The sequence below is a fragment of the Metopolophium dirhodum genome, chromosome 8 (assembly GCF_019925205.1).
Source record: "Metopolophium dirhodum isolate CAU chromosome 8, ASM1992520v1, whole genome shotgun sequence".
Classification (NCBI taxonomy): domain Eukaryota; kingdom Metazoa; phylum Arthropoda; class Insecta; order Hemiptera; family Aphididae; genus Metopolophium; species Metopolophium dirhodum.
The window spans coordinates 28,968,334-28,983,643 of NC_083567.1; the positions used below are offsets into that span (position 1 = coordinate 28,968,334).

Consider the following 15,310-nt stretch of genomic DNA (forward strand, 5'->3'; position numbering starts at 1 on the left):
CAGTTATTAATTAAAATTGTATCTTATGAATATTATCAGTTATAAGTCATAACATATATTTCTATAAATTAAACCAAAATATTTATATATTTATATTAAGTAGTAAGTACCCTGTTTAGGTATGCACCTATTAATTATAATTATTCTACAAACAGGGACTGGAAAAACGACGACGGTGTTTATATCTCGCGTATTTTATACATTTCTAGTCCGGAACTAAAATATGCGCCTACAACACTTGGATAGCACATTTTTCGTGACATTAAATATTTGTTTTAAGTCTTAAAAGTAAATTTAAGCCCCAAAAGAATATAAAAACAAACTTACTTTAATTATCGACTCCTTCGGCGGAATCCGTGACGTGTGTGAACTGCGACGCCCATAAGGAAACGCTCCAGAATACAGCCAGAACTTAGAATATTGTGATTTATGAAAAATAAAATTATACGAAACGCAGTAAGTTTTTTGCTCATATCTTCTTTGCTTATTGAAATTTTAGAATTTTTAATCGACTGTGTCTTCTGCAACGACTTTGAGATTTGTCATAGATTAAATAAATAAATGATAGATATTATACTAGGTACGTCAATATGATGTATCCACGGATATAATATAATGCAACTTTTTATATCAAAGAGTTCTGTGTTAACGGCCAATTTGTTCATTGAAATTTGATATGACAATAAACCAAAATAGTTTATGATTTTGAATTTGAATTATAATAATATGATATAGGTATTATTTAAATTATTATTTTCGTTTATCAATTTAATTATTGATTAAGGTGGTGAATAGATATCAGAAGCACAAGAATATTTTTTTAAGAGTATATTGTATTTTATGAATTATTAAATAAAAATGTGATTACTAGATTTTAGAGTTAACATAAAGCCATAAACGTATACAGTAAATTCATCAAATACTATAATACCAACTATATTTTTACAATGATGTGTGTTTTTTTTTTTAATATTTTTAATTATTTTTTCTTGTGATCTGTGTAAACGATAAGTATTCGTAATAAAGATTCAATTTTCATATATAATATTATATTATAGGCACTCAGTATGTAATCATATGTTTATTTTTAGTTTAATTTAATTTTAGGTATTTAGTAAATAATAATAGGTATACGAAATTGTGTTTTCGAATAGCAATTTATTATATGTATTAATACCTACACCATAATACGGAACTAAAATTTTGTAAATGATGTACAAATGTATTTTTGGTGTTTTAAGGCTGCTGTAAGATCAATTTATGAGAATACTTGCATTAAATTGTTAAGATTATTTGATATGAATAATTATTTTATTATATATAAGTTTATTACATATTGGTAAGTCGATCAGAAACTATATTTACACTGAATGTTAATAGTAAAAAGCTATTAAAAAATCTATTATTTGTATTTATTTGTTAATAATAATTAAGACTTAAATATTAGCAGTAATCTTGTTCCTTTCACAAAATGTTTTTTAATTATTTTTAATTTAATTTACATTTATCCCAAAGTGATCTCTGAATAATCATTCAATGATGAATTTAATAGTTACATTCTCGGTTACATTAATTGGATTATAAATTAAAATAAACTACAGTTTCCAGCTTCTACTACAACATTATTTTATATTTTATTTTATGTTTTTAATTTTTTAAACTCAGTCTGCACCTTGTGTTGGTGATTTTACACGTAATATAATAAAATTGATACTAGTGATGAGTAGGTAAGTACCTTATTGTTTAACCAAATTATTTACACGATTATTAACTAAAAAAATATCTATGAAGTATAAACATCCGCATTTCCATTAACTATAAATTCATAATTGTATGAGCTTTACATGTTACATATATTTTTCGAAAAAACTATTTAAAAAAACAAGAATAATTCCTATTTGATGTCACACGGGTTGAACTAGCAACTGACTGCTACGACAACTGTGCAATTTTTTTTAAGCATAATACGTTTTGAAAACGTCCAGAAAAGAGTTTTTTTTAAGACTGTCTGTCTTGATAATAACTAATTTAATTTAGAGTGTATTGTTATATTATATTATAATGAAATTAATAATTATAGTAAAATATATAATTGCAAGACATTTAATACCTATATCTATAGCCATCTAGAGTATAAACTACACTAAAAAAGGTGTAAGTATGCTAATAAAATATAATATGAGGTGTATAATGTATTTATGTATATAAAAATATAAAATATAAAGATTAATAACATTATATTGTTTTAAATACTTCGCGCAAACCTAAGGTGATAACCGGCGTATAGTATAACATGCAAAAAGGTGCGTATTAAACTTGGCGTGGTGAAACGAAGACGGTCTCGCGTATTTTATACATTGCGCTATTGGGGGATTAATTAAACTTATAAATGCTTCTACGTCACCTAGTTAACAGATTGTCCGTGGCAATAAATATTTAATTTAAGTCTAAAAAGTAAATGTAAAATAGTAGGTAATAATATGAAAACAAACTTACCTACTCGTAAACATATCTACTCTTCCGGTGAAACGTAGCTAGAGTACCGCCATCGCCGAAGAAACAGCTATCTTCATCCATCTTCATCTAATCATCTCACTCCGATGAGCTGAAATTTGAAAGTATCGAAATATTTTATGAAAATAACCTGATCAAACGAAATTTGCGAATTAATAATAATTTATAATACAATAGTATTGCTGAAATTATTAGAATTGTTAACCGTCACCGACGAATTTCGACAGGTGACGATTGCCATAGATATTATAAAATATATTATATTTACTATGATAAATCCAAAGAACTTATATATTATTATATAAGTACTCAGTATACCTATACGGTATATTTATAAATCGTATGTTCTTTTACAGAAATCTTTGTGATTTGCAATGCACCTATTCTGGTTTTCTATTTCAATTATAGTTCACATGCCAAATTTAACTATACAAACTGGTCCGCAAGTTTATAGACATTCTAATACATTCTCCCGCCAGTGTCAATAGACACTGCTGTGTTTGAGAAGTTATATTTTTTTGGTACCTAATTAATTTACAATATTAATTATTATAAGTTACCTATGTAGGTAGGTACTTGTCCAAAACTCGACTACCTGCAAATCATTGGTTTTTATGGTATAGCATTACGAAGTTCACGATTTTCGGTGTTTTACGCACCCGTAAAACGCTTAAAGTTTACCGAGCTTAAGTATTACAAATTAATTTTTTTTTTAATCTAGGTAAATCAACGTTTTAAAATTGATGATGCAAAAATAATTCTGACACCCACCCATGGTGGTTTTACATAACAAGTCGAGGGATGTTTTTGATTTTAATTGTTCGAGCAAGCGCAGTGTGGTACACCGGGTACATATGAAAATACCAAAAATTTCAATTAGTTATAATACATAATTTGTAATTAATTATAGTACCAAAATAATTGGTACTATGGGGGGTCAAAAGTAAAATTTTCCGAAAGCGACGTGAAAAACAAAGGAAAAACGGGAATTTATTACGCAAAGTCCGTTTTCGAGAAAATCGATTTTGGTTTTTGGTGCAACTCTAAAACAAATGACCGTAGGCACATTAAATTTTGACTGAATGCTTATATTAGCATTTTCTATACACCATAACATTTTCCAAATATTTTGACTTATTTTGAGCTGTTTACGGACATTTTCAGTTTCCATTTTATTTTAGTTTTTTTTTTCTATAAATATCAATAAAATGTTATTTGTTGGTTAAAAAAGCTTGAAAATTTAATAGAAGGCTCCTAGGTTATTGTTTCAAAGGCATATGAAAAAAATTAAAAATCCTTAGTCACAGTTTTTATTTATAAGCATTTAAAGTTCAAATATTGACAAAATACGGAAAAATCACGAAAATTATCAAATTATTTTGAGTTGAGAATTCATAAAAATTTTTCTTTTTCAATCTAAGATTCGAAAATGTAATACAAGATTATCCATAAGTTTACCTACCTATATCGAAAAAAAAATGTCTACAAGAAAGTCAAATTAAATTTTTATGAACGATTGAAATTTATATTTTTACAACAATTGATATTCACTCGATTTCTCATGTAACTATTTTCTTATTTTGTTGTAATTAAAAAACGTATGACTGTAGATACTTGAAAATTTCACTGAATTTTTATATTAGCATTTTCTATACACCATAAAATGTTGAAAATATTTTGACTCTTTTTGAGCTGTTTACGGACATAGTCAGTTTTCAATTATTTTAGTTTTTTCTTCTATAAATATCAATAAAATTTTATTTGTTGGGTAAAAAAGCGTGAAAATTTAATATAAAGCTGCTGATATATTGTTCTAATAGCAGTTAAAAAATATTAAAATTACGTAGGCTCAATTTTTATTTATAAGCATTTAAAGTTCAAATGTTGACAACATTTATCAAATTTATAATTTAATAATTATTTTGTAGTTAAAAATTTATAAAATGTTCAACTTTTGTAGCTAAGAATTAAAAATTTAAAACAAGGTTCCACGTAAATAGGTTATATATAAATTACTTTATTCACTATAATATCAGCAAATATACTTGGTAATATCATAGGCTATCGGACCGTTATCGCTCAGAATCGTTTTTCTTATACAATGATATTATATCATTGAATTCAAATTTAACACCATCCATTACAGTGACCCACTTGTAACCTACTGTACAGCAGAGCGACATCTACTTACCCACCTTTTTTTAATTGACCTCCCTTTTTATTTAATTCCTGATAAACGAGTTTTGGATAAGTACCTACCTACATAATAGGTACCTGACCTACCTATATTAATTAAAAACTATTTTTAACACGACGTATTTACTTATTATTTTTGTCTTTTAGTTTATCTAATTTTGTATGATTAAAATATGTTTCCTTTATACCCAAATAATTTTTAAGTACCTACGAATAATATAGAACTCAATTTTATTTTAACAATAAATACTTTTATTAATGCAGTGTTGACTTTGTAGATGGGTAGTAATAAATTAACTGTACATTCAGGATTACATGCATTCAGGTGAATAATTATAAGATTGCAATGATAGATGTAAGATGTAAGATGTTAGATGTAAGATGTAAGATGTATTGTTGATTCATCAATACGATGCTGGGTGGACTTGAGGACTTCCCATGTTCAGCGACCGGCGTCGACCCGTTTTGTGGCACAGCGGAAACTTCGTACAGCTGACTGTTCGACAAAGACAATGTAATATTATTTGAAAAATATTATTTCTACTTAATCGTAATAACTGGGTATAATGAGTTTAATATTATATTATATTACAATAAATATTAAGTACCTATATTATTAGCTTCTAATAATTGGGACGTCATTTTTGTAGATATTGATCCGGACAAAATGATGCTGGCCCAGCGCTATGCCACGGTTTATGGCGTACCTATCCGATGAAATTGTTGGAGACTCTTTCAAACTGAGCAATCTGATAAACGGTGACGTGATCGTTACTTCGCGGCCATCATAGGGTAGACCAGAATACACAAAAATGTAGGTCATCGGGCTTTCAGCTGTATGTATGATAAAGTCCTGGAAGTGAGAATTACAATAGCCCCTAAAATGCTGTTACACCTCAACCTTGATAAAAACAAAGAATGATTAAAAAATGGCAACGGAATTGGCCTACAAATCTGAAAATAAGTTTATGGACAGATAACTTCTCAACGTAATATTATGACCGATCCAATAATAACTTTCCATAGGTACATCAGACCTATGTGCGACGGCTGCTCACCAACGTATTGACATCCACCAGATAACTTTGGTAAGTTTTCAAACTATACCGCTCATTCTTGCGGAATGCTAAAGACAATTAATTTATTAGATAAATATTATACTATAACAATTTTTAAATATAGACGTTTTCAACTCACAGTTATGCAGATGGATGTCGACCGGTTTGGGAGCGACGTCTGATACGCCATTGTTCTAATGAATTCAAACATAAATAATATATTATTATAATATTTTTATATGTATATAGGTACGGTTAGGAGGTATATTAAATTAATTAAGTAGGTACTATAGGTTAGTCTATTAATTATTTTTTTACTATGCTTTTATTGTATTAAAATATACACAATGACTTATAACTTACATTATTGGACCGGACATACAGCAACGTCGAGTTGAAGCACCTGTCCATAAACACATTTTCATCAGCAAAATATAATATATTAAATATAAAGTAAAGAAATGCATAAAGAAAAAACTGTATTTATTCATACAATTTTGAAATCAAAAACATTAGAACAAGATAATGCTTTCTTGATAAATTAAAAATATTTGAAGATTTTATTTGTCATACGTTTACATGGCAATAGTAAAATTCTATTAAACCTATTAGGTACGTAAACAACATTTATTAATATGACAAATATTTAAAATTTCAAAAAAGGGGGACCCTTGTGTTAATAACCCTCACTTTGTTTTTTGGATAGCACTGGGAGTTTTTGTGCAAAAACGTCAGGACCTGGTGCACATTTCTGCACAAACGATGCACAAACGTTTGGCACCTTAAAAATTTCAATTTTCCAAAAAGAGGGTGTCTCGTTTCAATGCCCCCCCCCCACTTTGTTTTTTGGATGGCGCTGGGAGTTTTTGTGCACAAACGTCGGGACCTGGTGCACATTTCTGCACAAACGATGCACAAACGTTTGGCACATTAAAAATCCAAATATTCAATGTGGGGGGGCTACCGTTTCAATGGCCCCCCCATTTTGTTTTTTGGATAGCGCTGGGAGTTTTTGTGCACAAACGTCGGGACCTGGTGCACATTTCTGCACAAACGATGCACAAACGTTTGGCGTGGTCAGAAGTTCAAATTTCGAAAGTGGGGGGGGCATTGAAATGGACCTCCTGAAAACCGCAATAAAAATTATTACAGTCTCCGTCAATATCTAAAATTGTATTCAAAATTATTGGTTTCAGACTTAAATTCTAGCATTAGTTCACTATTATCTCCCTCTTTTATGAATAGTTCTGAACACACTTATATCCAAAGGCACTATTCTGGCTCACCTTTATTTTCCAATTATTATCCATACATTCTTTAGTTATCCACAATCACAATCTGTTTATGTTTTATTTATATACTGTTCAAATTTTATTTTATAGCCATATATAATTATTGTAGTTATATTGTAATCGCCGAAACGGTATTAATCGTAGAAATAAATAGTAATAATATTTATGACTTTATTATTATAATATTACTAGCTGATCCCGCGTACTTTGTTGCCCGTCCAAAATTACAACTTTAAAAAAATTGTGATTGTTCAACTCTTTTCGGGTGCTACTCAGCCTCCCTGATAGGCAATCCGACATATGCATTTCTAAAAGTTCTTTCAGTTTTAATGAAACAGACAGGACGTGTCGCTTTTATACAACACACTATTTATTTCCATATAATATTATCCCCATTTTAGCCTTTATGCTACTTATTATACTACCAATTTAGACGACTGAGAGCCGCTGCAGTGACACAATGACATACACGTACGTACATTCTGGCCACAATAATATTGTTGTACCAACGGAAAACTATTAGGCCATCGTTACCGTTATTATATTATAAATACCGGCGCAAGTATACCTTACAAAACGCGTTTTGATCAGCGGCGCCAAACTCGTTCCTCGTCCGTCCACTAGACTGTCGCCGACTCCAGTACATTTACTATTATAGGTAGGTATACACACCGACAATTATTATTATATTATCATACTGCAGCCGGCTGTAATCTGGGGGACTTGATGATTATAAGAGGACGCCGCACACATCCGATTTTTAAGGGGTTCGATGTAGGCAATTTTTATACAATTTATACAACAACAACACTTAGTAGTAAGTAGTTTAAAGTAAAGTAGTTTAAAAGTAGTCCCGCGTTGGCAACCTCAACGCCATTGTTGGCTGATGCGCATAAAACGAGATTATATCGAAAAACGTTTTCGCACGAAAATGCGAACCACTAAACTGCTTGGGCTACAGTTGTAGCTTAGAAACCAAATGTATACCATGTATAAATTAGACAATATTTTCTATGCGGGCCGTGACGTTTTTATATTTTTTATAAATCATTAATAGAAAAAAGTTATTAACGATTTAAAAACCGTAATTTTTATATTTTTCAAACTTAAATTTATCTTTTTTACATTAACGATGTAAAAAATAAATACAATTGCCACGATAGTACTGTACAGAAAATATTGTCTTCTGTATCGTGTTGAAAACAAATTGTGACAGTAGAGTCTGGTCGATGGCTGATTTTTGGCCGAAACCGTTTTCACAAACGATTTATTGGGTCATGTGTCGCGTCCTCTCTATGGTACAGACGATCGGTAGCGCTATATTATAATGTACACCGTGGGTAATTCTCTTGCAGAACATGCACAAATCTTCGACATGGATCAAACGGCTGTTGAACAAACCGGAGAACGCGTTCATGTGCATGGTGGACATGTCGTACATCCAGGACAAGTTCAATCTCGTCGGGCTGGAGAACACTTTTCCGGACTACGAGTCGGCGTTGAGCGTCGTGCTTGACGACGCTCCGTTGTCATGTGTCGCGGCCAATACCGCCTCGCGATCCGCGGCCGAGCTGGTATACGGCCTGGTACACGCCCGGTACGTGATGACACCGCGAGGCGTCGCCAAAATACTCGAGAAATACATGGCTGGCTGTTTCGGACACTGCCCGCGAGAAAACTGCAATCGTTCGGCTGTCTTGCCCATAGGTATACCAAAATACTGTGTTATAGAGTGCCCCTACCGTCTGGTTTGTGTGAGTGTGTGTAGAATTGTCGATGGGAAGGGGTCAGTAGATAAAAAATTTCTTAAGAAGCGTATCATGTCTTATGGAGTAATATTCGGGAAATTCACATGATATAAACATTTGGGCTATGGCTACGGTCTGATACACGCCCGCGGGTACGTGATGACACCGCGAGGCGTCGCCAAAATACTCGAGAAATACATGGCTGGCTGTTTCGGATACTGTCCGCGAGAAAACTGCTAACGTTTGGCTGTCTTACCTATAGGTATGCCAAAATACTGTGTTATAGAGTGCATTTATACGCATGCTGTCTGGTTTGTGTGTGTGTGTAGAATTTTCGATGGAAGGGGTCCATAATTTTCTTAAGGAGCGTATCATGTCTTATGGAGTAATATTCAGGCAATTCACATGATATAAACATTTGTACTATGTGTGAGTAGTAAATGAAAATTAGTGTGTATTTCCGAGAATCGCTGTAATACCGCGTCGGACGTCGCGAAAAATGAAAATATTCTTGCTTGCATAACTATAAAAACTACTAAAAGTAGTAGTAAATTAAACATGCTTCCTGAAGTTCGTTTGTAATTCCGAATAAATGATTGAATTTATAAGCTTCTAGATTGTGCTCTTAAGGAATCAATTTTTTGATTTAAAATCAGACGTGCCAAAAATATTTACAAACGTAATGCAATTATTTAAAAAAAATCTTAATTTTAAGGTCATTAAAAATTGAAAATTGAAAATCAACTTCCTAAAAAGCCTAGATATTTTGTCAAAAAATGTATACATGTGCAAAAAATTAAAATCTGACATTACGAATTATGTGTAATTTACCACCGGTTATTGGTCTTAAACGTATGAAAAATACGTGTGTTGCGATCCACTTAACACTGTACTCGTGAGGGATTAAAATGCCGAAAAAACATGGGCATTTTCCCAGATCTCTTAATTCTGGACATATTTTTGTTGTAAACACATTACAACGAATACCAATCTTAACGATATCGAATAGGTATACGTCGGCTTTTAAGTATTCGTTGAATTTGTTTCCAGGTTTTTGTGTTTCGGTAGCTACATCAAACTATGTCCAGAATTAAGCAGTGGAAAATCTTAAAATTATTCATTGTTATTGTGTTTGTATTATATAACTCAACTGAAGCAAAACAGAAACCGATAGAAATATGGATTAATTTGAACCGAGGGAAGTCGGGTAGTATAATATACGGCTAGTAATACGGCTAGTATAGTATACATTATAATATTATATATCAATAGTCATAACTCATAAGTAAATAAAATTGCATTGCTGCGCAAACAATTAATAATATTATTTATTTTGTAACGTTTTTCTAGTTTTTTGTAGTTTTTTTGGTTTTCAATATAATAAACTAGATATTTTTTCTAAATATTTCAATGAATAAAACTCGAATTTCGAACGAGCAATTATTATAATAATAATTGATAAATTATTAAAACTTATAAGTATTTAACCGTTCGTTCGAAAATCAATTTTTATGCATTGATATTCTCAGAAAAATATATTTTGCAATAAGTCGTAATTAAAAATGTAAACTGCCATTCAAAAAAAAGGAAAAACTTAATAAAACCATAACGATATAAATGTAGTTATTTTTTTTAAACATTGTTTTGTAACGAGTGTATATTTTATAAATAAAATATAAATATTTTTTAAAAAGTTAATATTTTTCGAGAAATATATTGTAGTGTTTAAATTAAAAATATTCACCTTGTACATAATATTATATAATATACCGTATGGTAAAGTATTATGAGTACTATCTAACCGCTACTCCATTGCCGTCTACACTATGGACATTATTCACGCCACACATTCATATTTAGTTTTCGCCAAGTCTTAGATCCGCTTCCGTTTTGCGCGCGTGTATAATATTATATTATGTACACCGCGGCAAGTCATGTCTGTTGTTGTCGGAAAATCTCGCATTCTCCGCTCGACTTTATTATATGCTTGAAATATAATAATAAACCCTCATCGTCGCGCAGTTGTCGAATACATCAGTTTTTCAAGCGCAGTCGTCGAATACGTATGAATAACCACACTGTAAATAATACATATAAGTCACAGCCAAATGGAATTCGTAATTAATTTACATATTATAATCGATATTGTATTATTATGCGTCTTTGACATCGTAATGTTGGTATATTTTTTATCCTTATACTTTTCATTCGTCTAAATGACTAAATAGCATGACACCAATTGGAATATATTCATTATTCAACAACAGGTATAATAGCCCTTGAAATTAATGGAATGTACTCTTTTCTTAACTATTAAAAGAGCACTCCGTCATAATATACTTTCACTTTTTAAAAAGTGACAAGGACTTCTCCGTCGTTCTACCCGTATAACTCGTATTTAAACTCAACAACGGCATTATTCGATGGGTTGACATCAGCTCTTCCGTTCCCGTTTCGTATTAGATGAAGTATTTATTTCATTTCTGACGTGTTACCCCGATGTTTGGATTAATCGTTATTCGTTTAGTAACATTATGATAGCATACGGGAATTGGGCCCGTTAATGATATTTAATATTATTTAACAATATATTTCACACGATGGTTATCTGAAATAATAAATTTAACTGGTTAGGCGTTGTTCAGCTGGTTAACATTTCTGTATTGCTAAATTCGTCACTCGCCATGTAGGATACAACGTTCTCGTGTCCACGTAGTTCGCTCTTTTATCAATTTTCCCTCAATTTTTTCCATTTGAGAGAAATATAATACGTTAGCGGTGTAGGGATCTCGTAAAACAGATCTGCACTCTGATGAGCACACAGATCTATCGCAAGCGCCTTTATAAACGTGGAAAGATAACGCTGATACGATAAGAATTCCTTGCGACATAAATCAACGGAGACGCATGTAACAATAATATGAGTATGTCATGTGAGTGTATACGATTTAAATAATAATTTCGTAAGTGCATAACCCGTACGACATTTTACTAGTCATCCGAATGTTTTTTTACGGACGAAAAAAACGTAAAAGTCACGTCAAAAGTATTACTAATAGAAATAATAATATGTATTCCAAAAAAACACGATTTATCATAATGCTTTCGTCATGCTGACTATGTCCTATTGTTTAGTCGAAGAGTTGTTAAAAATAAGACTTGAGTCCAAAAGTAGTTACATTATAATGATGTTTACGATTTCGGCGTGACCAGATCTCTTTTGGAGGCCGTGCTTAAGCTAAATTTATTTTATTTTTTTTCGTTTTTATTAAGTAAAATACAATTTGTAAATTAATTTTTACAATAAATATTTGGGAGCTTCCTTTGGGTATCATCGGGAAGCGTGAACAGAGAAACCAACCATCGATGATCCTCCATGGCTTGAGAAATTAATTAATCAAAAATCTCTACACAAATTACGCTTCAGCCGTTTTGGGGGATTACCAGGGATGGACAAGGAAAATATATCATTTATGAGTAGATTTCTGTGATTTAGGAAGGGAGCATGAAATCTTTTACAATGTGTTCTTGTCACATCAGCAACAAAGGGTATGGGAAGGCCGTGGTGGAGGGTGTGATTAAAAACGTAATATGGACCTTTAGTGTTTTGTCTTAGAGTTTTGGATTGATAAGTTTGTATTTTGTTAATCTTAGTAGGTATCGCTGCAGACCCCCATGATTTAATACCATAAACGGCATAAACCCATATTGGTTTGAGTAACATTATGTATATAAGGAGTTTATTTTTTAAGTGGATATAATATGTATTCAATATATTAAGGTAAAATACTGGTAGGTCTGTAATATTGAGGCATTTCTGAAGGTTTTGTTGGTTTTTGGAACATAACTATTATAGAAAAGGTCTAAAGTATAGGAAAATATGTGAGTCATATCATAGATAGTTGAATATAAAAGTAAGGAGTAGAATAACATTTTTTGTAAGATGGACTGCGAGTTTGAATGTAATTAAATTGTAGCCAGGAAATTTTAGGTTCTTTGATTTAATACAATTAATTACTGAAATGCTGACTGATACAATATATTCACATACAATAACTTTGAGGTCTATCGCCAATACACACCAATTCAGCGGTGGATTGGCTAAACATTTCTTACCAGGGAATTACCGTATGACAGACTCACCTAGGTGGGCCAATCCACCACTGCGGCACCATGTAAAAACGGAAGTTCAACGTACACATTATATATTTGATCTTTCATATTTCACTAAACTTCAAACAATTACGAACCCTACTATTTTAAAACTTAATTTAGCTACATTGTAAGTATTTTTTAGGAGATAAAACCTAATAATAGTTGAAATTGAGTCCTGGTTGTTTAAATATATTTTATTTTATTTCACAAATATATACGGGTTGGTGACCTATTAAATTTATTTAAGTTCCTAATATACTTATAATGCCCATCTATCACAAGCTACGGCACAGGTCACACCGATGTCCCCGGATATCTTATAGATATAACTGATCACCCCCCCCCCCCCCTGATCACGTTACAACGCTGGTTGTGCCTGCAGTGCAAGCTTATGTGATATGGGTACTCTCCAACATCCTGGACGTAAGTTGACCGAATGTCGTTTGTCGTATAGGGCTGTGTGACGTTGTCGGGGAGAACACCGTGAGAATCTTTTGTCCCCGGTGCATGGACGTGTACACCCCTCCACAAGGAGTGAAAGGGGCGACCGTGGACGGCGCATACTTCGGCACCGGTTTACCGCACATGGTGTTGATGACACGACCAGAGTTCATTCCGTCGCGACCTAGAGGTCGGCATGTGGCCAAACTTTATGGGTTCCGAATCCACGACTCGGCTTACGACTTGCAGCGGAACGCGTTCACCGAGTACAGGCGAAGCATGCAACAGCCTCCTAACTCCACCTCCACAGCAACCGCCGACATTACCTCCACCAAAACCTCAACCACGGCTGCTTCATCAATCGTAAGCACCACTGACGTTGCCTCCACCACCACAACCACAGTATCTTCTAACGCAAGTAACCAAACATCCCGTCTAGAAAATATGATTAATGCATATCGTCGTGCCCCGTTATTGAAACGATAATAAAATTGTGTTTTCTTATATTGGTTATTATTTATTACTCTTCTAGTTTGTGAAAACTATGATCATTTTTAATATTTTTTTTTTGTTTGCATATAAAAGCGGCGTTGTGCATACCAAATATTTATGTTTTATTATTTTCATTTTCATTTAAGATAAATGTATTTAATTTAATGTCAATAAAAGATTTAATAATTATTATTGTGAAATTATCGGTTATCATTTATTTATTTACAAGTAACTACTGTATATTGAATCTACTGAATAATAAATCGTAATAATAAAATTTATTAAAATCAACAAATCATTATTATTATAATAATAAATAATAATATATTAGTTTCTTTCACCACTCCTTCTTAGAAGAGCCTAACCATTTCTCCTAGTAAATATCGTAATAAATATCACTGATGATTATTAAAAGCAGTATACCTACATGCTTCTTATAATATTATAAATTTACAACTAATTAATAAATATATCTGTAAAAAGGGATAAAGTAGGTAACCGCGTTGCGTCTCTGTTGTACAGTTGTAGGTTTATACCGTGTATTTCGTCGTTGAGTAAGTCACTGTAGGTAGGTATATGTGTTCAATTTGATGTCAATGATAAATCATTGCACACAAAAAATAATTTTGAGCGAAAGAGGTCAGCTAATATAATATATTACCATATAGTATATTGTGTAAGAAGGGCGGGAAGTGAGCAAGTTGCGAGGGCCGAATTTCGCCAAAGACTGAAATTGCCTTTCCGCACGACCAACACATACAATTTTTTGTCACGCTTCTGCGTTCATCGATCACGGCAAAGGTATTGCAGGGATCTTTGCAACAACCAGACTATAGTTCTGATTTCACGAAAGGAACGATTTGGTTTTATTTATTTTAAGCGTCATGAATGAAGGTTATATAATATGAATATAAGATGTAACCAAAAGTTTATGTTACGTAATTACCGTGGTATAGATTTCAGTGTCAGGTTGTGCAGGGGATGCGCATGATATGCGTGCCCAGCACTTTTTGGGATTTCCACTTTACAGCCCGGCACTATGGGGATTCCCACTTAATCACCCGCTGGACGGAAAAGGTCGCTTTCCAACGCCTTAACCGCTATCAAAAACCAAAATTTCGGTGCATACGTGACAAAAAATAATTTTTGTATAAGTTTGGTTTTCGATAGCGGTCGAGGCGTTGGAAAGCGTCATTTTTCCGTCCAGCGGGCGGTAAAGTGGAAATCCCCAAAAGATCTGCGCCCACATTTCACGCGCGACGCGCATATACCCTCAGTCACTGAAATCTATACCACGGTCGTCGGTTCCTTACAAATTATAAACTTTTGGTAACATCTCATTTTTTTTTTTTTTTTTTTTTTCATTTATTAGATTATATACAATCTTTAATATAATATTTACAATGAGCATATC

At 32.3% G+C, this 15,310-nt stretch overlaps 1 protein-coding gene across 1 annotated transcript; it reads left to right on the plus strand.

The window, feature by feature from the left end:
* The first annotated feature begins 7,578 nt into the window (after window positions 1-7,578).
* LOC132949930 (casein kinase II subunit beta-like) lies at window positions 7,579-13,941 on the plus strand. Its single transcript, XM_061021053.1, has 3 exons — window positions 7,579-7,718; window positions 8,416-8,767; window positions 13,418-13,941. Exons 2-3 carry the CDS (start codon window positions 8,419-8,421, stop codon window positions 13,888-13,890), a joined length of 822 nt encoding a protein of 273 aa, XP_060877036.1. The 5' UTR covers window positions 7,579-7,718; window positions 8,416-8,418; the 3' UTR covers window positions 13,891-13,941.
* Window positions 13,942-15,310: the final 1,369 nt, after the last annotated feature.

Coding starts and splice junctions, on each gene's coding strand:
- LOC132949930 (XM_061021053.1), top strand. CDS start 8,419: ATGCACAAATCTTCGACATGGATCAAACGGCTGTTGAACAAACCGGAG. Junction 8,768..13,417: donor TTCGGCTGTCTTGCCCATAG/GTATACCAAAAT, acceptor TTTGTCGTATAG/GGCTGTGTGACGTTGTCGGG.